Source organism: Salminus brasiliensis, chromosome 17, assembly GCF_030463535.1.
Source record: "Salminus brasiliensis chromosome 17, fSalBra1.hap2, whole genome shotgun sequence".
Classification (NCBI taxonomy): Eukaryota; Metazoa; Chordata; class Actinopteri; order Characiformes; family Bryconidae; genus Salminus; species Salminus brasiliensis.
In genome coordinates, this window is record NC_132894.1 from 35,976,596 (window position 1) to 36,002,077 (window position 25,482).

The following is a 25,482-nucleotide window of genomic DNA, read 5'->3' on the forward strand; positions in this document are numbered from 1 at the left end:
AAGAGTGACGTTGTAGTTTAATTGGCAAATAGAACACGTTGTATGGTTGGGAGTCGGACATGCTCTCAGATGCAGACAACACACACACACACACACAGACAGAGAGCCACATTTACTTCAGTCAGGAGGAACATACGAGTTAAAGGCACATGGAGAAGCTGGCAGTGGCTGCGCCAGTCTGGAGAACAAGCCCTGTAACCACTGATCTCTCAGCACACCAGTGTGTGTCACTGTGGAAGGGCTGCGCGATACAGATCACGAGATTGAGCTCAATAATAGGCTTACTGATCCATTCTTAAATCGGTTCCACCAATTGTTCAAAAGTTCTGCAGAACTGAACCAATCAATGTAAACATGTAGATCAGTCAGAGTGGGGTTTGGGGGGTTTGGTGTGGTTTGGTGTGAAATGCTCGTTTCTAGATAAGCTCCCCCGGTCAGAGCTGTGGTTCTACAGTGGAGGTGAAGGGAAGCAGCCGTCTGAAGCTCTAATAATAAAAGCTCGTCACTGAAAGTTCTTCACCTAATGGTGATGAAGACGCTGCCTGATGCCTGAGACACGGTTCTACCAGAGTTCTGAGAAGAGTTCGGCTCTAGAACCTGCTTTTAAAATCAGATCATTAAAATGGTGGAGGGATACATGCTGCAGGGTGTAGTGCAGCTACAGAAAGTAGTCCCTAAAAAAAACTGCATTAGTTGAGATTCTCCACTGGTGGGTTTAGATAGGGAATAAAATTCAATAAAAAAAATCTGAGGTGTTTCCCGGATGCTACCCCTGACTGCTCGCCGGGTGCCGCTGCTAAGGCTGCCCACTGCTTCGGGCATGTGTGCTCACTAGTGTTTGTGTGTGTATGTGTGTTTACTGCACGGATGGGTTAAATGCAGAGGACTGTGGGTGCAGCACAAAAGGCACTTGAGTAGTTTGTTGTCTTATTTCACACCAAACCACTAAATCATGCAGAACTGTTTGAAAAACGGGTGGAATTGCCCTTTAAAGATGGGGAATTCTCTGGAGCAACCTCATAAAAGAGCCTAAGCACTAAAAGTTTTGTTAGGAACACAGAGGGGTTCTTCTACAGCACTGCTCCAGAGAATATTGCGTTTTGTCCGTATCCTGCAGCCCTGCACGCTAGCAGGTCTAATTCTTTGCTTCCTGGAAGGCCAGGTGGAACACAGGGCTTCACCATTCAACCGCTCAGTAATGGCTTACTATGGATTTGGATTTGAGGCGTCAGGCAGAGCTGCTGCTGTCCCCTGAGAAAGGATCTACCCTCTCCACATCTCTCCATCTATATTCCACCAAGGCACTTAATTTTTTTAACTGGAGTGACCAGCTCAAAGTTAGGACCTTACTCCATCCAGCTGTGTTGTACCCAGGCTGAGTAAACTCTAGAAACAGCAGACAAAAGTACAATTCCTGTAATTCACTTCCCTCCCGTTCTTCTAGTATACCGTCTTGTGTTTGGGGGAGATAACTAGTCTGGTGGTATAAAAGGAAACATAAAAAAACACAGCCTAAAAGAACCCCCCCAAACACAAGCATCATTCAACCTGCCGAGGAACCTGAAGGCCTGATTCAAGCAGACAGGGATTAGCCAAGCTAAACGTGAAGAAAAGGTCATTCATAGGTGAGTAAAAAATAAAGGCATCAGGAAATTTACACTGTACATGGAGTTAATATTGATCTATATGAGGATACATGTGAAAGGTAACAGATGTGAATAGAGGGAGGTGCTTCGAACAGGTCCGTCTGACCCTCAGGAGTGCATTGGGGAAGCACAGGGAGGAGGTCCGATCGACTCAGTACACTTTCAGAGAGAGGAGGAAAGGCTGATCTTCCACCAGACGAGAGCTCAGAACTGATCTGAGAGCAGGTCGCAGAGCCTCTGAGACACGGACTCTCGGCTGGTCCTCAGCGTGAGCCGGTACATCTGTGGGAGGAGAGAAGAGAGGAGGGGAAGGGGTTAATCTGGTTCGCAGGCGTGTGTACAATAGCTACGCAAATATTACTGCTGTGTTTTACAACACTTTACAACACAGTGCTTTGTGGAAAGACATCTACAGCGAGTGTATCTACCTGTAATTAACTATATAACATTAGAATAAACCCAGATAGTAAGATAGTACAGTGTATCTAATAGGTCTATCATCGATTTTGAGAAATTAAGATCACTAAATCCCAGTGCTCCCGTACTTACCTGTGCTTGAGTGTTGGGCTCTAGTCTCATAAGACAGCCGACCTGTATAGTCTTAGTGTGGATCACTCCAGCGCCCACAAAGTTAGAAGGATTTGGGTCTACTCCATCCAGCAGCGCTGTTCCAAATCCAATGATCTACAACACACCAACACGCAAACGTCACCTACAAACACCGCTGCCATGCAGGTAAACTGAGTGTACAGTATTAAAAGCCTGCGCTAGAGAACAATCTGAGCCCGAGACTACAGCTACCTTAGCTTTCGTGATCTCTGTGTCCATGGAATGCTTGGCTTTGAAGATCTTCTGCACCTCCTGCTGGGGACTGGGGGTAATAAGAGACATAATGAGAGGTTATATACATCAAACAGTGCACAGACACCAAAATACCCCATGAATGATCGGACTCCGTAATGGAGATGTTGTGTAAACATACAGTTTCTGAGAACACATGAGATATTAAAAATGCCTCTTTGGATTTGACTTCTTACTAGGGGAGATGTACAGTACATTCAGAAGAAGAACATCAATATGAGACACTTTAGTAATGCGTCATTCCACATCCTAAATGTCAAACAGCTCAGGTTTAGTGATAAAAGAGCCTGACTGTGAAGAAGATGCATTGGCACTGAGTCATACTTAACATCTACGACAAGATCTCACTAAATCACGGAAATGACCAACTGTGGCTCATCTGCTTGTGCTGAATGTTTAAAAGGACCGTAATACCAAAAAGTAGCTTATTTAAGCTGTTATGCAGCTTGTATAATCATCACAGAAAACCAATGACCAACGGAATGGGACTCTCTGGAGCAGCTGTGAGCACATGACCCTAAGGTCAGCATGCCCAGTGCCAAGTGTAGGCTAGAGGGTATAAACTGTATATATAACTGTGCTATAACTGTGCGCTCTGGAATGATGGATGTGCATGTGTGAAAGTAATGACACATTAATTGTTGTGCTTTATTTTATTTAGGTATTATTCCAATATATTAAATTGGTCAAATAAACAGGAATTGTGTTTGGAATCTGCAGAATATTTATATAGACCCCTGAAATAATGCCATTTGAGTGCTGCTTACGCGCTGAGCTGCTTCCAACGCTGAAAGAAGTCCTGAGACGTCATCTCTGTGGGCTGGAAGAACTTGTTGAGGGTGACCGGAAGCTTAACAGAGATGTTCTGTGCACTGCCTCCATACCTGTAGAGCAGCAGACATAGCTTTAGAGCTACAGGCAACGTTTGTTGAAGTCTGGCTGTCTGTCTGGCTGAATAACTGTCTGGCTGTCTGGCTGTCTGGCTAACTGGCTGGCTGGTTGTCTAACTATTTGGCTGGCTGATTGTCTAACTATTTGGCTGGCTGATTGTCTATCTATCTATCTATCTGTCTATCTATCTTTCAGCACTGTACTCTTTACTGCAGGTACCTACACTGAATTTCTGGGCTGATAATAATGAACCAATGCAGATACTCTCGTTTCTGTGTGGTTTGGAATAGCAGTGAATTCAACATTGGGCCTACATTTTTCAGAAAGTAAAAAAAAATAAAATAAATAAAAACCAGCCCAATAACTTTGAGTACAAAAGGCTGAACAGCCACATCAGGCTGGATACTTTCATTTTGGAACCACTAGTTTTCTGTCTGCTTTTCTTGTTTCACCTGATCTGATAGCCATATGGATCCACATACTAGTCAACTCTGCCTGTATATACTGAGATTATAAGATACAGATCAGGCAGAACCAAAGACACAAGACAGCAAAGGAAGATTTATTGGGTCTCATTTATGTTGTGTGGGTGTTTGGCTGTAAACACTATATGATTATTTCTAAAAGGCCAAATCTTAATAATTCAATTTCCACATTTATCAGTGAATAAACCAGCCACAGAAACATAAGGCATTTTTGGTAAAATCAGGGGAGTCTGATCCACACAAGAAAAAACAGAACACACCAGGGATGCCGCAGAAATTCAGAATATCTAAAGAGCCATCAAAGTAAACAATAGGATCAGTTAGGATTACAGTCTCATACTGGAGAACCACAAGATGCATGAGCGCTATACCCCACCAGGAGTGGAGAACCTGCAGCCGTCTATAGACCAGAGAAGAAGCACAGACACAGAACCCAAAGACAGCACAAAGCAAAGCTCCTCGACTATGATATTAAAAAACACTGATAGACATCTCCAACAACTCGGCTCTGCTCATATCCGTTTAATCAAACTGACTTTTCTAGAATAGTTTTCACCCACCTGAAGTGAATATTAAGCACTGGTGCTTCCACAAAGTCAGACAAGCACTCGATGTTGAGGATCTGCTGAAGCTGGGCTCCTCCGTCCACCACAGGGTCAGCATCCTTTGTGTGAACATTCAGCTGTGAAGGCGCCATTAAGGACAACTGCAGTGGGTTTAGTGGTATTTATTTATGAAACCCTACACTCCTCGACTATCGGTCAAAAGTTTTAGAACACCCCCAGTGTTTTCAGTACTTCACTGGCAGCCTGCATTTCTCATTTAACTATGTTAGAACTGCCCAGTCCACCAGCAGTCAAACCTGCAGCTCCAGGTCGTCTGCTCTTCACAGCTGAAACTCAGACTTGCTCCGTAGTTAAGCTGCTGAGCTACGAGGTGTGGTCATGTGAGCTGCTGTTGACTCTCAGAACCTGGTCTGCTGATGCAGCTGTGTGGATCTGAGTGTGTCAGACCTTTTAGACCTTTTCCTGTAGCCAACCTCTTCAGTCTTTTCCAGTTTCCGAGAGTCTCCTGATGGTGAAACTCTGAATCTGAAGGGAAGAGCTTCTCTAAAGGGAAGAGCTCCACTGTGAAGAGTTAGAATGATCTAACTGTGTTTATACAGATAAAAGAAAAATTTAATGTGAAAAATTTAATTTCCTTCCATTAATACAGAACAGTTGGAAGCGGTTAACCAATGACTTCCCTAAAAGGGTCCACATTATATATATATTTTTTTTGTTGTTGTTTGTTTGTTTGTTTTTTAAGTTTTCTCATTTATTGCCTTAAAATCTCTGACAAGTCATGGCTTTGTAGCATTTGCTGTCACTGGACTTTGTACCGTTGTAAGTTTCTTCACTGGACCTGAAGTGCTGGTGGTGTACTGGTGGTGTTCTAAAACTTTTGACCAGTAGTGCATGAGTCAGTACAGTTCAGGCTTCGGTTTGGTTGCAGTACGGATGTTTCCGCGCTGTGGACTTCACTTTACACAATGCTTTATTAGCTTGTCAGACCGGACTTGTCAGTATGTGGTAACTCTGTGGAAAGCTCTTGTGAAGGATATGAGAACTGAGCGGTTCGTGGCAGACCACGGAGGATGAAAAATTCAGGAACTGTGTCGACGTTTTGTTTCCATAGAACACGTACATGCGGCCTGCAGCGGGGCGGACGCACAGAAAGAGGAAATTAGAAACGCTGTTGCACCATTTAAAACCGTCCAGATAAAAGATCCAGCTCTGAGGCTCTTACCCAGGTTCTGTCTGAACTCAGACTTCAGGCCTATCTGCAGCAGCTGATTCTCAAACAAAACTCCGTTATTCTTACAGACAAACCTGAAAGAAGACAACAGCGTTAAACTGGTACACTGTTCTAGACGTCACAGTTCATCTCAGACGATTAAAACAAAAAGACTTCAAAACATGATAAAAATCAACATCACAGTTTGTGGAAAATATAAATCATTATACCAGCCATCGTATCGTCCTTTAGGGGATTTATACAACCAGTCTTACGTGTCCTTTCACTTGAAAACTGGACAGGATTATCAGATTACAGCCTGTTTAACCTAATGCAATCATTTGAATGTGCTTATTTAATAATTTAATACAATAAAATACTGTTAATGCTGCAGAAAATCTAATATTTTGGGTGGTTTTACGTCTGATTTATAAACGGTTAAATATGCCACCAATTTCACATTATATTTACTATAGATTTCTTTCTTTTTAAAAAATATTAATTTACTTTTTCCACTTTTTCTCCCAATATGGTTCTGCCAATGAACCCACCCGCTCGTAGCTCCCCCTAGCACTAGCACTAGGAGGGTAAGGACTGAACACACGTGAAACAGCCTTACATGCTGCAGGTCCCCGCTCTGACGGTGTCCTGTGGTATCAGGTACCAAAGCCACGACAGTCATAAAATTACTGCCACTTTATCGTTGGTACAGGGTGGAGAAGTACCTTGAGAAGTTTTCCTCAATAATAGGTGGAGAAGCCGTCCCCAAAGGTGCTACAGGCAGGCTTTCTGAGAACACGTCCACCAGCAGGCTGGCTGCGTTGGAGGCGGCTGGAGGACTAGCCGAGTTTACCACGGAGGTGTTCCCCAGGCCCAGAAGATCAGAAGACGGTGAAGAAGTAACCTGGACACAAAATAAATAAATAAATAATTTAAATTTAATGTCACCAATACACTATAAGGACAAAAGTATTAGGACACACCTCCTAATTACTGATTGATTCAGTCTCATTGCCACAGGTGTATAAAGTCAAGCCTCTGGTCATGCAGTCTGTCTTTCTTCCACACATCAATGAAAGAACGGGAGGTTCTAAAGAGCTCACTGAACTCCAGCGTGGTTCTGTATGTAATAGGAGACACCGCTGCACCAACAACAACAAGTCAGCTGGTGAAATTTAGACCTTCCCTCCTAGATCTTCCTCCATCAGCTGTGAGTGGTGTTATTATTGAACAGTGGAAGAGTTTAGGAGGAACAGCTCACAGAGAGCAGCTCAGCCACAGAGGGTCTGTCAGACCACGTAAACATCAAATAGTCTATCACACTTTGATTATGAGTTCCTAAACTTCTGCGTGCAGCTTCACTGAACTTAGACCCACCTTAAACATTATCAAATTATTATGGAGACACAGCCAAGCGATTAGCCATGCATCACACCAAAACACACACGGACGCACCGGGACCTGGTAGAAGGGGGCAGTGGGCGTGACAGTGTGAACTGTGTAAGCCTTCGGTGATAAGGGGGTGAGGGGCATGTGCGGCATGGAGGTGGAAGGGATGGGGCGTGGCCTGTTGGTGGGGGGCGGGGCTGTAGCCAATAGGTCACAAACAAAAGAGGGAGGAGAGGACTGAAGAACAAAGGGAAAAGAAGAACAGAGAGGTGAAAAGTGAAAGGAGCAGAGAAGGTTACAGATGTTTATTCTAACCTCTTCTAATGAGAGAGCTCAGCTGAGAAACACCCACTGCTGACAAAGACATCACAGAGAGTTTACAGACAGTGTAATCTCCAAAGCAAAGCACTACCCAATAGAACGGGGTGCTCTAGAGCAGCCGTGTCTCTGTGATCGATGCCAGGCGTGGGCTAGAGGGGTATAAAGCCCCCCAGCATTGAGCTGTGGAGCAGTGGGATAACTACGTTCTCTGGAATGATGGTGGTGGAGCTCCATCCAGTACTTTTGTTAAAGTCGAGTTGAAGCTTAATAACTACACATTCAACATCAATACCTGACCTCACTGATAGGGCTGGCCGATATGGTAAAAATACTATATCACGATATTTAAAGACATGATATTTATCACAATACATGTAATCACAGACTAAAAACATCAGTAGCAGCAAACTACTAAACTGTACTGAATACAGTGATTTATTACTCAACATCTGCTGCTCTTCATCTAATGAACCCTTCAGTCTAATTACACTGTTAGTAATGAAACCTGCAGCTGATCAGTGTTTATTAGCACTAACAGTCTCCTCCATATGATTAGAGAAGCTTATTATTATCACCATAACAAAATATATCACAATATGGTAAAATATCCTCATATTGCCCAGCTCTACTCACTGAATGCAATCACATTCTCCTCACAGCAATGTTCACAGCAAGCCTTCCCAGAGGGGTGGAGGCTGTAACTGCAGCAAAGGAGGACAAACCCTCTGTTGAGACCCTTGATTTTAGAAGAAATTCTTAGTTTAGAACAAAACTTAGTTCATTTAATCAGTTCTTTATTAAATGAAATCAGGTGAGCTGCCGTCGGAAATCCACACAAATCCATCCTCTTTCAGCTTCACATCTAATTATATTTTCCGTCGAGACATAATCGAATTTGTGGTGTCACAAGGACTCAAAGCAACATATAGAAATCACATGAGCATCAAAGTATAAGGTCTGTTCTGCACACAACCTTACAAAGGCTTCCAAAAACAGCAACATGGCATCACAGCTCTATCCTCTCTGGACTATGGCGACTTTATGGACGTGCACGGTTCAGCTGATGGACTCGGATCACTGTCCATCATCCGGTTCATTATTGATAAGCTATAATAATAATCACTCTGAGCTCTAAGCTAAGTTGGATGAGCATCTGTGTCAGCGAGGTGGGATAACTGCCGGAGTTTATTTTATCTACAAATCCTAAATAAATGCCTCCCTACATTACTGCAGTGCTGACTGTTAATAAGAGTGCTGTTTCTGCTGAGCCTGGAATGTGAAGCTGGGCAATATGATGACATTTTATCATATCGTGATCAATTTTGATACTGAGATACACAGTAAGCTTTCAATCATATGGAGGAGACTGTTAGTGCTAATAAACACTGATCAGCTGCAGGTTTCATTACTAACAGTGTAATTAGACTGAAGGGTTCATTAGATGAAGAGCAGCAGATGTTGAATATAAATCACTGTATTCAGTACAGGAGAGGATCTGAATAGTAGCTTATAAGAATCTGTCGCTACTGATGTGTTTAGTCTGTGATTACATGTATTGTGATAAATATCGTGAAACATGTCTTCTACACACTTTTTTTGTGTATTGTCTGTAAATAAACACTGCTTGTATATGGTTTCGTACTACAGGCCAATAAATAGGATTGTAAAGTTCTAAAGCATTTGTTTTTATTGATTGTGTTCTGTTTTATTCAGATATATTAAAAATGAGTTTAAAAAGGTTGAAAGAATGAATGAATGAATAAATGAATAAATGAATGAATGAATGGCCAGAGAAGTAAGCCCACCTTAGTGCTTGTGTTAGCAATGGTGTGATCGTTGCTACCATTGACGTTGACGTTAACATTGGCGTTGGCGTTGCGCTCTTTGCGACTGTCTTCCATATCAGACACAGTTCCTGAACCTTTCTTCTTCTTCAGTTTTGCCAAGATGGAAGATTCTCGTTCAGGGAAAGGGGGCATCTCCTCCAGAACTGTGGCCTTTCAGAATTACAGGACAGATAAATACAAAACACACAGTTCTGTACATCTTAGTTAAATATCTTCTTATGGTTCGAATTAGTCAGGAACACAATTTAGCTTTTTCATTTAGTTATTTGTTTAAAAATTGTAATGTAATTCTGCTGTTTGTATTGTTTATGTTCATGTTTATGTAATCATTAAACTAATCAATAGCTACAGTTCTAATAATGACTTAAGAGAATAGTGTGCCTCTTTTTTACCTTGTGAGTTCATGTTTGTGCTCATACACAGAACAATTCACCACAACACATCATTTAAAACACTAAATTGTTGTTTTTCTGTTATTTCCCATCTATATTTAATGATTTTCCCACCTCTAAAACACTTCCTAAGGTTTGATGACATCACTATGCTCTATTAGGTGAGGCAAAATAACATTAATAACAACATAATAATAATAATAATAATAATACAAATTAAAATAATAACAACAATAATAATAAGCCTTTATTGTCAATTCTTCTTTTCACATAGCTTAGAAAGCCAGTGTTTGAGCTCAGGGTCAGCTATGCTACAGCTTCCCCTGGAGCAGAGAGGGTTAAGGACCTAACAGTAGCACCTGGGTACTGAACCCACAATCTTGTGATCACCACCGCACCATATTAACCAATATTATTACGTCTCATATCCACCTACGTTCACCCAGCACCCATTACGGACAGGAAATTAGATAGCTCAGGGTGTGACACTTACAAATATGTCTCAGTACAGAACATTTGAAAAAAGACACATTTTAAACAGGTACCAGTATATCTGTGCTGGCGATGCAGCTCAGACGCAGATACTCCACGGCCCGCTGCTGAAGCTCCACGTCTGCGTTTCTCAGCTGACTGTCCGAGCGCAGCACTTCTTGTATGGTGCCTTTCACTTCTGGGAAGAGGTTGATGAACTTGACGTAAGCCGAGAGCAGCAGAGCCCGAGTGGGAACCGAACACAGGTGGAATTTGGAGTGGAGGAGGTTGAACTGTATGAGTGGACTGAAAGAGAGGGGAAGATTTTAAACGAGGCCAGTCCAGTTACTCACTGCAAAAAATGGCATCTTAGTAAGTGAAGTAAGTGAAACCTTCTTAAATCAAAGCTAATTATTTGACATTTCATTTTTACATTGTTGTAGGAATAATGTAGGACAATTTCACCAATAAAAAATAAAAAAAAAATAAATAAATCACTGGCAGATCATTTTGCTTGTTTCAAGCATTATGTCTTGACCTAAGCTGTCTGTTATATAATGAATTAAGCAATTAGATAAAAAAGCTAAGATAGATAAGTGTTATTTTTAGTGATATATAAGATCACTAAAAATAAGTTAATAAACCACATAATACTCCAACAATAATCTCAAAATAAAACATTATATATTGTCATATGACTTATATAGTGCTGAAAAGGACAGTGATGCTCCCAGCAGAAGGTAAACGAGGAAAAGGATGAATAAGCCACATCCAGCATCCAAAGGATCTAGTGGTCAGAACTGACGTCAGCACTTGTTGCCTTCGGACAGAGCTTTATATGCCAAATAACTGCAGCTACACCTCCATTAAAGGTCTGCAGGAGCTACAGAGAGGGACTTATTTCACTGACGTATTTCAGAAGCATTTACACACCTGGATCGAGGATCTCCTGCAATGAGGTTTCCAAACTCGCCCAGGATGTATCCTCCAACCTTCACCAGGTTTTCATGACAGGCTGGAGCCTGCAGTGCCTGAGAAAGAGAGGAAGGACAAAAAAGACAAATGAACCTCTGGTTAAAGCAGCACAGGACAGCACAGTTTAGAGGTGCTTAGAGGTGTTTTCTACATTTTGTTCTCCTGTAATGAGCAAGCCATTTCAGAGTTCAGTGAAGTGTCAGGGAGAGTCATTACAGACCTATTCAACTCGTGAAGAGGCTCATGTTCAGCTGATGAGTACAATCAGGTTCATTATAGTGGAGATAAAGCTGAAGTGTGGGAGTCTGGCCTTCTAAAATTAGAGCTGATCTGCCCTGATCTACAGCAGCAGACCTAACAGTCAGACTGGACAATTGTACTGGGAACAGCAATCAACACCACAGCAACCTCTCCATCATTGTATATGCTTCATATTAGGACTATAAATAGATTGTAATTAGTGTGCAGACTATATTATAGAAGGAGTATGAATTAATGAATAATAATGATGTAAAACATTTATTGAGAATCAATTTGTCAAACCTAATAAAAGCAAATTCATCAATTTTCATGTAAAACAGGCAACATTTTTCAGGTAATGTCATGTCCAGTGTTGTTTACAATTAGAACCAATATATCCTGGCTGCAGATATATATATATATATATATATATATATATATATATATATATATATCATTACACTACAATATAAAGTCTAATCTTTTTATTCCACTTATAAATAATTTGAAATACAATACCAGTCAAATAATCCTAATATGATAATAATTAAACTGAGGGAAAAAAGCCATGTAGCAGCTTCACACATTATAAATCTAGGCCCAGTGGGACAGTTGTGGAGTGCAGGTCTTACCTCAAACACCGTTTTGGCAGCGTAGCCCTGCACGTCGTCCCTGTTGATGACGATCTGAATGACTCTGTACCAAACCTCCTCACTCACGTAGTCTCCAGCAATCCGGATCAGGTTCAGGATGGTGTCTACGTACCAGGTGTAGTCCACTGCGTACTTCTCTGCCAGGATGGCCACTTTCAGGACCTTTTTTAGGAAAAGCAGCTTTTAAAAAAACAGTCCAGCTGTATTTACCCACTTCTGCCACTTCTGCAGTTTACAGTCCATCAGCTAAAAACAATTACCTTAATGTACAGTTAATAAAAAGTAAGTCAACCATTTGGAATTGTCTGGATCTCTGCATTAATTACTAATAAACTGTGGTCTGTTGTTAGTGCTGTGTACTGGCATACGGTATGTATCACAATACAGGGGTTAGATTCAGTATATGACGACATACTGAAATACTGTATACTGCCCTGAGGCAGCAACGCAGCCCCAATCAATGATGCTCCCCCCACCATGCTTCACATTTGGGATGAGGTTTTGGTGTGCAGTGTGTTCTTTTTCCTTTTAAATTTGTGCTAAAAGTAGCACTATCATTCTCATCTGTCTCCCAGAAGCATCATTGACCATCCAGGTGGTCTTGGTCAAACCAGCACAGCTCCTTCCATGTATACCATTCTTGTTCAATGTTTATGTACAGTTTGTAGAGTCTCCTCCAGGTCTTTTGCTGTTCTTCCAGCTCGTTCAGGATTTTGTTGCGCAATATGAAGCAATATACTTTTTAATAAGCATATTCATCAGACTAGAACACTCACTGACTGCATCTCTTGTTACAAACAGCCAAATTAATCCTGTTCAACTGGATGTACTAGAGCACTGTACTAATGCAATAAGCCATGAGAGGCCAGGCGTTACTGCGATGTTATCACGGAGAAGGGTGTTTTTAGCACGACATCTAAAATCACTTCCCAGAGATAATGCTTTTATAATTCGGCAGTGAACATAAAACATGACAAAATACACCAATGTTCAAGACAAGACAAGCATATTCACCATTTGGAATTGAGCTTCCACCTGTAACCCATCTGTGCACACACACATACACACCAGTAATACACACACAGTGGACAGTGTGTGAGCACATGTGCCCGGAGTGGTGGGCAGCCATTGGTGTCCGGGGAGCAGAGAGAGGGTGAAGGGTTCTACTTGACTTTTATAAGCCGGCAAGCGACAGAAGCTGCCGTGTGTGTCAGCAGGTGGCAGTCAGAGATGATGTGCAAGAAGACGACACGCCAGGATAACAATCAGGTTATCTTAAACCCACAATCAGCTTTTTCAGAGCAACGGAAATTCAACAGAGCTCTGCATAAACAGACCACGGCATAAATAACGCTACTGTTTGAGTGCAGGTACCTCAAAGACTCTGTGCAGGTCCACTGATTGCAAAAGCAAGTTACTGTTAAACATGGGAGAAGAGCAAGCTGACTAGATCACCAACCACCAAAACAAAATTCACTGAGTGTTTAGCTGTAAAGATAAAACTAGAGATACACACAATATGTCCAAATGTTTGTGGACACCCTTTTGATAAATGCATTCAGCATAAATTCATTGCACCCATTGCTGACACAGATGTGCAAATGCACACACACAGCTTGTCTACTTCCTATTACAATGTAATAGGAAGTCTAATGCCAGGCAGGGGCTAGAAGGGTATAAAGCCCCCAGCTCCTAGAGGAGCTGTGGAGCAGTGGAGGAACTGTGTTCTCTGGAGTGATGGATGGTGGAGCCCCATCCAGTACTTTAGTTTGGGGTGAGTTGGGGACTCGGGTATGATGAGATGGGGTGGTGATCTTCATCCAACATCCTGACCTCTTGGAGTGGAATGCGATCAAATTCTCACTGCAATGTTCCTCCAAAATGTAGTAGAAAGCCTTCGAAATACACTTAATTTTGGAGAAAACAATGAATGAGCAGGTGTCCCAATACTTGTGTCCATATTGTGTACATTGATACATTAATATAGAGATGTTAAAGTGCTCCCACTGCTGACACAGGTGTACAGACACAGCTGTATAATCTCCAAAGAAAAGCACTGACCAATAGAACGGGACACTCTGGTCACTGTGCCTAATGCAGAGCGTGGTCTAGATAGGTATAAAGCCCCCCGAGCATTGGGTTTTGAGGTTCTCTAGAGTGATCATGGCGCTGATGATGGTGTTGGGCTTGTTAGACTCCACACAGCTTCCAGGACAAATAGAGGCTGTTACTGAAGCAAAAGGGGACAAACTTACAGGTAATGCCCTTGATTCCAGAATAAATGTTGGAGTCCACAAAGTTTTGCCCACAGGTGATGAGGGACCAGAAGGAAAGTTCTAGTCAAGTTCTGTCACAGAACAAACTGAAAAATGGCAGTGAGGAGGAGGAGAAGGAGGAGAAGGGGGAGGAGGAGGGGGAGGACCATGACGGCAGACTTACGATTTCCTCTCTGATCGAGTAGTCGGCTGTTTCTAGGTAGCTGAGCATCTCTGCGACAATCTGCTTGGCATTGCTGCGGTCACACATGGCGTAGAGCAGGTCAACAGCACGCTGCCTCACACTCACGTCCCGTTCAGTCTGAAGGGCACACACACAAAAAAAGTATAAAATATAAAGATTTAGACCAATTATAGAGATTCTGTAAACAGCAGCAGCAACAAGAACATAGTAACGACAGAAACTGAACAGGGGCTGATTGGATTCTAGCTTACTGTATTCATCATTTTGTAAGAACATGATTTATTGATTTACACTTCTAATCGTCGTCTTTTTAAAGGGCCCATATCATACAGAAACCTCATTTTCTTCAGTTTACTGAAACAAAAGTGTTTGAAGCAGTATCTAATCACTTTGTTGAGCTTTTGAACCCTGGTTTTATATACTGTTAATAATCATAATGCAGAAATTACTATGAATTACTTGGTAACAGATTAATACGTTTTATCCCACAGGGTTCTATTTTAGGGTCTATGAAACTGATGTTAATCACGAGAGTATTGCCGTTATGAGGGTGAACAACTGAAGGGTAAGCCTATGTACAGGTTTATAAAAAGTCATAGCTCCAAAACACACCATCACCTCCTAAACAGGAAAACATTTAGCTTTGATGTCAATGTGTTTGTGATGTCACAAAAACGATAACATTTTCATACAGCATGTCCACTCATTCAGCCTATAGCAGCGCAGCCCTGTCCACTCTGAAGGTATATGAAGTGTTTTTGTTGTAAATGCATTTTATGGGAAGGCATTCCAGCGCAGCCAATTAGTACAGAAGTCATTTACATAAACCAGTCTTAAAGGGGAGTTTCTCATGCATAACCACATTTATTTCAGATCCATTCCTGTGTTCTCCATACACATGATTCCTTTTGCCTTCCACTCCATTCCTCAGGTAGGTCCTGAAGGGCCTGAGACCTGCCTGATCACAGAGACTGTGAGAAATCACGGCTAGCAGTGGAGGAGGAGTGTTTACCTTCAGAGCATTGATTACAGTCTCGATGTGTGTTTTGACTGCCTCGTGGGAGAATTCTGAACTGGCGAGGGTGCACATGCTCTCCAAGGCCAGGTAGCGCAGATTAGTCTCTCTGTGCTGCAAGAACTGTCCCAACTGATTACACGCACGGACCAGCAGCGTCGGCTCACTGAGGGAAAGAGAGTGAGAGGGAGGAAGAGAAACAAGGACAAATTCGCTTATTAATTAGACTATTTTAAACAGTTATGAACATAAATTCCAAGACTAAGAGCATTATATCACTGGTTTCTGCAAATTCTATTAGTTTCATGCGCAAGAAGAAAAGTCTATTTACAGATAGCTAATATGACAATATGAAACAACATATAAACATGAAAACACCAAACATGAACACCAATAATCATGATAAAAACGGTAAAAACGGCCTTTAGCATGGAGATGCTATAATGCTATAATAATGTTAGTAACCTAAAATGACTTTATTTAAAGAGAACTGGTTAAAAGTAACAAAATTAAGAATGAATTAATATGACCCAACATGCATATCGCAATCAACAATACTAGCTACCACGCTGATTTTAACATTTTCACCATAATAACCAAATATTAGTAAGTAAAAACCTGTTTCACTTAAACTGATCGTTTAAATGTTTGGCCATATACATTTATAGTACACAATATTATTAATTATCATTATATATTTTAGGTACAGCGCTTTAAAATCAGCATCAGTTATTATTCAGAAATGTCCCATTCCTGATTTTTGCCCCCAATATGATCATTCTTAACTCTGGAGGCCACAAGGTGCTCTGCTAGAACACAGTGGTAAAAACAAAGGATCGGAACTGGCTCAGGCTTAAACTAGCTGATAACTGACGAGTTAGAACATGACTGGATCAAGATATCTTGGTTTCAGTTCGACCAGCACTGAGATGAGGCTTAATGTCTGCACAGTTTCAGCTTGGGAACTGCAAACCTGTCATGGTGTATGATGAGACTGATGGCTTCGAACAGTACTGCATTCTTGGCATTGGAGTGCTGAACTTTCTTGGACTTTGGAGGCTCTTGTGCTTTGTTCAGAATTGTTTCCAGGCACTCAGTCAGGCGTCCTCGGATCGCTGCATCCTCTGAATATAAAAACCACAAAAGCACGGAAAACCAAACGTCAGTGGTTATATAAAAATACATTAAAAAGCAGATTATGACAGTTACACCACAGGCAGCAGTTAATGAGATCCAACAGCGAACCAGGCATTAGTCATACCACCTGTAGAGTGCTTCACAATATCAATAATAAATTACCTGTAGCACATTAAGGTTACTACAAACAGCAACATACAGCATCAGTGCTGCATTTAATCACTAGATTACATCAGAAATCACTACACTAGTTGTTTGGATGGCAAGACTGCAGTAAGAGACTGTATGATCTCACTCAGCAGGATGTGTCTACTGAATGACTCATTCTACTGAGACTCCAATGAAGTGTCTGTGATTGGGAGCTGTCTGCTTTTCCCCCCCAAATATAGCAGCCAGCATTGATTGTAGGACACAGGCACAATCAGGAGCTCGTCCAAATACACAGCCCTTCAGCCAATAAACCCTTTGAGCCCATTAGCAATGTGGAACATTCTGTTTTATCATCATTATCGTCTTTAATTAAGCAGCTCTACCAGTGGCGATGCTGACAGTTGGTCCCAGCGAGCATCCTGGCACAGTGAAACACAGCCTGAAAGCTTTTACAAAAAGTTTATTTTTTAGGGATGAATTAGACTGCAATATTTCCTTACAGGCATAAAAGCAAAGCTTCTGCTAAAATATTATTTTACCCTGTGTACATACCCCATAACGAATATACACATGAGGTAGCCACATGTCCTACTAACACACCTACAATCATATTTGTTCCTACCTGGTGGCGGGTAACACTGCAGTAGGCGGAGCAACTTGACTGACAGCCACGGCGCAGCAACAAAATAATAAGTGTAGTCCTGCAGGTCAGTGGAGGCTGATGTGACGATCTGAGAACGCAAACACAACAAAACACTGATTTTATCTGGAAAAAAAAACCTACAAGACTGTGCTCCACACAATAAAGCCTCTAAAACCACAAGTGGCATCATTTCTTATTACTACTATATTCATATGTTCCTGTTCCTGTTAATAGAAGAATGTTCTATTAAAATGTTGATGTCAAAAATGTTGGGCTGCACTAGGCTCCTGTTTCAGCTGCAGATCTGCCCATTGAAAATGAAGCATTTCAGTAATATCAGCTCTATTAAAGGAGCGTCTCTGTGCTCTACTGAGCATTAACATGAGCTTCATGGAGGAAAATATGAGGAGTCGTTGTCTAGAAGATTTGTAAAGCTGCAGAAAGTCAGACTTCAGAGGCGTGTGATCAATAAGCTTTATTGGAATATAAATGTGGGGCTCAGTCGGGACGTTTCACTGCAGCTCTCTTGAGTCTCTGCCACGGACACAGTCTTCATACTGGACTACAGACGTCTGCTGTGAGCTCGCTGGAGAGTGACGGGACGTGTGCAGGTGTGATGGATCTCTTATAAACCAATAGGGCGTCAGAATGGTGTCTGTTTATACTTCTCATCCAATCAGGATCAGACTCTCACTTTCCGGATGGAGAGATTTATCTGGAGAGGGTTTTTATTGATGACGAGCCGGAATGAAAACAAAGGGGAATGAAATAGGAGGAACGAGGCTGTTTTTAAAATGTAAGGAGTAGAAAGTTCAGATAATTGGGTGAAAATGTAAGAAGTAGAAGTAAAAAGTCTGAAAAATACATAATTACTCCAGTAAAGTTCAGATAACCAACATTTCTACTTGTATTTCATTACTTGACACCTCTGCAGCTTATAAACTAGCTGAAATAACAACTATTGTTCAGTTTTCACTTCTATCAGAAAGTGCAGTCTCCCACACACATTGGAAATCTGTTTATATTCTGGCTCATATTTTGCCTCAGGTCTTCTTCCAAAGTCTATCAATAAAGCCAGCGGACTGGCAGCTCATTAGCCTTATTCCCGTTGCAGCCAGACGGGTTTGTTTTGAAGCGAGGACAAGATAAACACTACAAATTGGTCTTTTGGCAAAATGTGTGTAAAGCAGAACAATTGTGAAGTCTTGTGAAGTTAGACTTCAAATAATTATGTGCATCCATCAGACCCCATTTTATAAACCCCTGCAAATCTGAATGTCTGTGCCTGCTCGGTCAGACATATGGCATATGTAGGAAAGCGCAGCTACAACACCCTTTAACCTGTTTAACCTGCAGAATATGCTGCTTTGGTTCGGTTTAAACGACAAAATTACATAACTACCTAGTTACATAATGTATGTAATTACATAATTGATTACAGCAGCTGTCAAATTACACTGATTTCATTCCTATTGAATATACAAATATAACAGAAAGGACTGTACATGCAACAATAATTTTATCAAATTCGTATTAAACTTATTACATTAGGGAGATTAAAGCCTGAAGCCCTGTTTAGAGTGACAGTCTTACCCTGCTGAGTCTGGCCACAGCCAGAGAAACCGAGGTCTTGAAGTCGTCTGGGTTTTTCTGGGCCAGGGTGATGATGAGGCTGGTGGCAGCAGTGACCACTCCCTGTGAGAAGCACAGAAGCACATCCTTCTATTACTGCAGTCAAACAATAATGTCCTCTTTTACAATAAAACAATGGGCTTAGAACATTTCTACTGATCAGAAAGATTATTGATTATAGATAACATTAGATTTATCACTGCTATGTGTTATACAGCAGAACTGAAGCTGTACCAGGTGCTGATCATTGAGAAGGTGGACGACACGTGAAGTCCACTCCCCCATAGGGATGAGGTCTGGAGAGGTCCGGTTGAGCCGTAATAAACACAGTGCTGCACTCTGCTTCACACTGTCCATCGTGTCCCTGGAAAACCCACACAAACAGAGGGTTCTTACTCATTAAAACCACTCAGCAACACCCCATCAACCACCCGGTACACCGTAATAAACAAATAGCAACAGGAATGGCATAGCAAATGGTTAGCAACCTAATAATCAAGTAACAACCCTTGCAACCACCTGGAGATACACCAACCAACCAACCAACTGGTTAGCAACACCCTAGCAACCACCTAGAAACAGTTCAGGCTGCATAATAATTCTGAAGTCTTCAGGAATGTCCAACCTTTCCTTATCCTTTATTCTTTATACAACTTCTAACTTCAGTGTGAGTGGGTGGAGCTAGACTGACGTAGGCTGATATCACGGACACAGTGAATTCATAAGGCAGCTTAGTTTCCGAATCTAACAAACTAGAGCATTTCCAACTGTTCAGTAGTTCTACAGTTATCATGTCAAACCTCTCTTACCCCGCCACCAGGATGCGTGGCACTTCTGATGCGAATGCCTCTGCCATCTCCCTGCTGCCAACGTTAGCAATGCAGTGCAGGGCGAGGTTCATGAAGGTGGGGTTTCTGCTGGACAGGTCGTTCTTTATGGCGTTGTTGATCAGTCTGATCAGATCGCTGTTACTGTTCACCAGCACGGAGATGAACAGATAGCCCTGGAAAAACACCAGAAAGGTCAGATACACTAAAAGGTGGAAACCAGTGCAGCACACAAAGTGGTTTGATTGTTATGGTTCAGGTCAGTCTATAATTACTAGGGCTGTGTGATGGCAAGAACTTGATGATACTGTGATGTATCACGATACAGTAAACAGGGCGATATTGTTTTTTTTTTTTTTTAATTTTAGGAAAACTGTCATAGTATGAAAAAAACAAACAAAAAAAAAACCACACCACCATCTGTATGAAGTCTGAGTCCAATCAGAACAGCGGGATCTAAAGACAGTGTACAACACTGCTCTCTAGTGGTTGAGGTTTAAACACAACACAGAATGAACCACTGTCTGCCACCAATCCTTGCACATGAGCTATTAATATTAGTCCTGCACAGTATATATATCGTTTCAGCAACACTCCCACAATGTGCACGTGTTCAATATTCAGGTAAGGCAAATTAAATAACTTTTTTTGCTGCTTGATAGGAAAGGAAAAAGTCACACTCGGCACATCGACTGGGTGGATTATAACTGTCCGGGTTAATTTATTTGACTCCCATCTTGGATAGACTAAGTGCATTATTAATATCATCATGTTGGATCACTGACTTCTGGTAAAATAACTTTTTCTTTTATATTTTAAATATTGCAATATAAATTGCAGAAATAAATATCGCAACCTTAGTTTTCCAACATTGTGCAATTAATATCAACTTATATTGTATATCTAAATAATTTGTAATATCTAATTATACAGTTCAAGATTATATAAAATATATGTAATAATTATATTATTATTAATATAAACTGTGTTTGAGAATTGACAGTATTGCAAAACCTAATATTGCACTACTTCAATCTATTGAATCGCCCTGACCTCTTACTTTCTGATTAATTATCTAAATACTCAGAAGATTACACAGTACTTAGACTTATTTACACAAATTTACACTGTATAGTGTGAATAAGAACGAATTCCTTATGAAATTACGTAGTTATGAAGACAACAGCAGTAGTAAAACAGTGTTGATGTTATATACAGTGTCGTGCAAAGAGTAGCACTATGATATATTTCTACATATCAACAGTAATGTACAACACATCTTATAACTAACTGACTGACTGACAGCTCTATCAACCGGGGGCAGATCCCACATGAACTCTGTGATTAAGATGCCAGGGCTTCATTTTCAGTCGCAAACAAACAAGCTCAGACATGCAAACTATCCCTGCAGCACTTACTATCTGCTTCTCTGTGTATTTGTTGGAGCTGAGGAGGTTGACTGCCTCCATGTGGCCGAAGTCGATGTCGTGGCCCAGCAGGAAAATGAAGAGCAGCTTACAGACGTACTTCTTCTTACTGTAGCCATCCAGAGCTTTATCTCCTGAAACACATCAGAGCAGAGAGCAGCGGATGTTAACACACAGCGTGATCGAGGTAAACTGAGCTCAGCACACTTCGCTCACATTGTGCGGGATGTAGACTGGACTAACATCCTTTAATAGATCTCTGAGGGTCTGGAGCTCTGCTGCAGTTACTGAGTCAGTTGGAGGCTTCTCTGCACTCTGCTCTGAGCTCAGCACTCGGCCCTGACCCCGCTCTGTAACTTTACGTGGTCTGACAGACCCTCGGTGGACGCTGAGCTGCTCTCTGTGAGCTGTTCCTCCTAAACTCTTCCACTGTTCAATAATAACACCACTCACAGCTGATGGAGGAAGATCTAGGAGGGAAGGTCTAAATTTCACCAGCTGACTTGTTGTTGTTGGTGCAGCGGTGTCTCCTATTACATACAGAACCACGCTGGAGTTCAGTGAGCTCTTCAGAACCTCCCGTTCTTTCACTGATGTGTGGAGGAAAGACAGACTGCATGACCAGAGGCTTGACTTTATACAGCTGTGCTGATGAGACTGAATCAGACACCTGGATTCAGTGATTAGGAGGTGTGTCCCAATGCTTTTGAAAGATTTGCTCATTTAATTACCTGCCTGTACGCAGATATCTGCTGTGGTAAATCAGCTGCCTTTTGAGTTGGTTTGTGTTATTCCTGACAGTTACTGTATTTATAAAACGACATTAACTCACAAAAGAGTCTAAACGCTGTTTGTTTTACAAAAACTAAGTGGTGTAATAAAAGAAATCAATCTATCTATTAATCAATCAATAAATCAATCAGTAGGACTAGACACCGAAGCGATGCTTTGTTATTAAGTCCAGTGTGAAAAGCAGCAAGTCAGTAAATAATGAATGGATCTAAACTGAAGGGAAGTGAAGAGGAGAAAGGTAGGGCTGATGGAGATGAGTCAGCAGCAGCAGGCAGGAAGTAAATACCAGCACTTTCTTCCCATGGGGAGAAAACAAGCGGGCCAGCCATCACTGCATCTGACTCACACTGCCTGGAACAGTGTTTTACTGCGAAAAGCAAGTCAATCAGAAAACAATCAGCAGGAAAACCAGGGTCAGGAAAACTGACTGATTCTACGACTGGATGAATCTGAGCACATCTAATCCATCGCCTGAGTAATGCAGAGCAGCAGGACTGTCACAGCGAACTGATTAAACCCAACCACTACTTCAGCCCATATTTACTAGGAGTGTAACAACACACAGTACTGCACTGTAAAATACACACAGGCATCAAGAAACACTGTCAACCACCTGGTCCTGGTCCAAATACGCCTTTTAAAGATGAGGGAAAAACATTGATTATCTTAATCTACAGCGGATCCGGTCAAGATGTGGATCTACATATTAGGCAGTGAGTGAACAGTCAGTTCTTAGGTGATGAAGGTGATGAAGCAGGAAAAATGGACAAGCTTAAGAATCTGAGACACTTTGACCAGAAGAACCAGACTGTGATGTTCTAGACGAGTTAGACTGAGTCAGAACATCTCCAGAACATCAGCAAGCAGGTCTTGTGGGGTGTTCCTTCCCAGTATATGCAGTGGTCAGTACCTACCTAAAGTGCTCCAAGGGAGGACAACTAGTGTACCCGCGACAGGGTCATGGGAGCCCAAGACTCCATTAATGCTCATGAAGGCCCCGCCCACCTCATAACTTACAGGATCTGCTGCTAATGTCTGAAGGTGTCCAGATACCACAGCACACCTCCAGAGGTCTTGTGGAGTTTATGCCTCAAATGGTCAGAAAATTAGTGTCTGAGGTTGTATGTAAAATATCTGAACAGAAACATAAGCTTTGACTTACCTTTAAACTTGGAGCGAATATTGGCCAACTCTTTGTTTATTCTTTTGATCTCCGCCTCCTTACTTTTACCTGTGAATACAGACAGAGCGCATTTACAACGTGCTTTAATATCAGGACTGACAAGCAGAGCTGGGCAATACGATGATATTTTATAGTATCGTGATAAATTTTGTTATCGTGATAATAATAATAATCTTTTCTAATCATATGGAGGAGACTGTTAATGTTAATAAACACTGATCAGCTGCAGGTTTCATTACTAACAGTGTAATTAGACTGAAGGGTTCATTAGATGAAGAGCAGCAGATGTTGAGTATAAACCACTGTATTCAGTACAGGAGAAGATCTGAGTAGTAGATTATAAGAATCTGTATAGACTTTTATAGAATCATGTATCGAGAAAATGTCTTTAAATATCGTGATTTTTAGTATTTGTACCATATCACCCAGCCTTACTGGCAAGAGGTCATTTGCAGCCTGTAAAAGGCTTTATTTTCATCTGCTGGTTACGACAACACAGGATACAGCATGCCCAGCTAGCGTTGATGATTACTAACAGGTAGTACTGACACGTGTCTCAGCTAAAGGACGAGGGAGGCCCTAAATTAAACACAGAGAATAATGGCAATAAATAACTTCCTTGTTTCTCTCGTTTTGTGGTAAACTCTATTCAGAGACGTTCCTCAAATCAACCACCGCTGAGTTTGATCTAGGCTTGGATCATCACAGGCAGTCTGCAGATTCGCTGTGATCAGAGCTGGGCAATATGACGATATTTTATTGTATTGTGATAAATGTTGTTATGGTGATAATAATAATAATCTTCTCTAATCATATGGAGGAGACTGTTAGTGCTAATAAACACTGATCAGCTGCAGGTTTCATTACTAACAGTGTAATTAGACTGAAGGGTTCATTAGATGAAGAGCAGCAGATGTTGAGTATAAATCACTGTATTCAGTACAGGAGAGGATCTGAATAGTAGCTTATAAGAGTCTTCTGTTACTGATGTTTCTAGTCTGTGATTGTGTATCACAAAAATAAAAATAATTTTTACCATATCGCCCAGCCCTATGCTAAATAAACCATTGTTGTTGAACATAATAAAATCATTATTATTATTATTATATATATTATAACTATTCTTATTCTAAACATGGGAAAAAGGGATATACAAGACTAGCAACACATCTACAACACATCTCCAGCAACATTTCCTCAAAACTAGTGTTGCATTTTCAGGTGGACTACAGGCCTGGAGATGATAAACACACCATATATAAAAGATGCAGAACTTTGAACAGGATTCCTATAAGTATATAATAGAAATCTGAATGATCGGTGTTGGTATAATTAATATAATTATGCCTGCTGTAGGATCCTCTGCACGAATCAGAGATTTCAATAAGGAATGTTGGAATTCTGTTTCATTCTGGTTAATAGGTTTAGTAATAATGATGTTATTATTATTATTATTATAATAATTATATTCAGCTGCCAGTTGCAGTTCAGTAACACAAACAAAATAACATAACTAATATATATTATAACAGAGGTATTATAAAGCACTACAGGAGTAACCATGTCCTGATGCTGTCCATGTCCTCCAGCTTTCTTCAAGTCTGTTAGGCAGGAGTTTGGAGGTCTGGATCGAGGTTGGGTGGGTGGTTGGGTGGGTGGCAGGTTCTGGCCCCTCTGTGCTAGGGGTGGGAGCAGCTGTGTTACAGGGGCTGCTGTCTGACAGAAGTGCTGTTAAGTTATATGATTTATTACTGTGATAAATCATATAACTGTAAAATGACTGAGTCGAAGTAAATGTCGTGCATTCAGTCCAGTTCTGGTCCGGTTCGGTTCGGTCATCAGCTAAACTGAACGGGCTCCGCTGTCGGTCTGTAGCCACACCTATAGAGCCGCTACTGCACTCCCTCACACTGAACCACAGCTTGGGCTGGTGTTTATGTGTTCATCTCGCTGTTATCCGTGTTATTAGTGAATATTATCCCTAATATCAGTTTAATAACTGCAGCTTTACAAGCTCACAGCAGGCTGCCTGGCTAGCTCTGGCTCAGTTCGCCCCTAGCCTAGCTTCATTAGCTGGAGCCACCTAGCGGGAATAACCACCGCCCTCAGTAAAACCACTCACAGTTTCTAATGTCCGAGATGAAGACGGCCAGTCCGCGCATCCCGTCCCCTTTAGACACCGCCGGCATTTCGGTGGAAATGTTAAAAAACCCCTGTAAAACCGAAGCGAAGCGGCTAATAGCCTAGCGTTAGCGACGCTCTTCTTCCG

At 41.4% G+C, this 25,482-nt stretch overlaps 1 protein-coding gene across 1 annotated transcript; it reads right to left on the bottom strand.

Annotated features, from left to right (window-relative positions):
• Positions 1 to 25,482, bottom strand: LOC140537687 (AP-2 complex subunit alpha-2). Its single transcript, XM_072659861.1, has 22 exons — positions 25,336 to 25,482; positions 23,193 to 23,261; positions 21,230 to 21,372; positions 19,794 to 19,987; positions 19,219 to 19,348; positions 18,946 to 19,047; positions 17,332 to 17,440; positions 16,396 to 16,546; positions 15,420 to 15,588; positions 14,387 to 14,524; positions 11,927 to 12,109; positions 11,013 to 11,110; positions 10,154 to 10,385; positions 9,175 to 9,366; positions 6,385 to 6,563; positions 5,672 to 5,754; positions 5,486 to 5,576; positions 4,444 to 4,566; positions 3,275 to 3,391; positions 2,448 to 2,517; positions 2,196 to 2,330; positions 1 to 1,928 (listed from the first exon to the last, which is right to left on the bottom strand). Exons 1-22 carry the CDS (start codon positions 25,400 to 25,402, stop codon positions 1,851 to 1,853), a joined length of 2,853 nt encoding a protein of 950 aa, XP_072515962.1. The 5' UTR covers positions 25,403 to 25,482; the 3' UTR covers positions 1 to 1,850.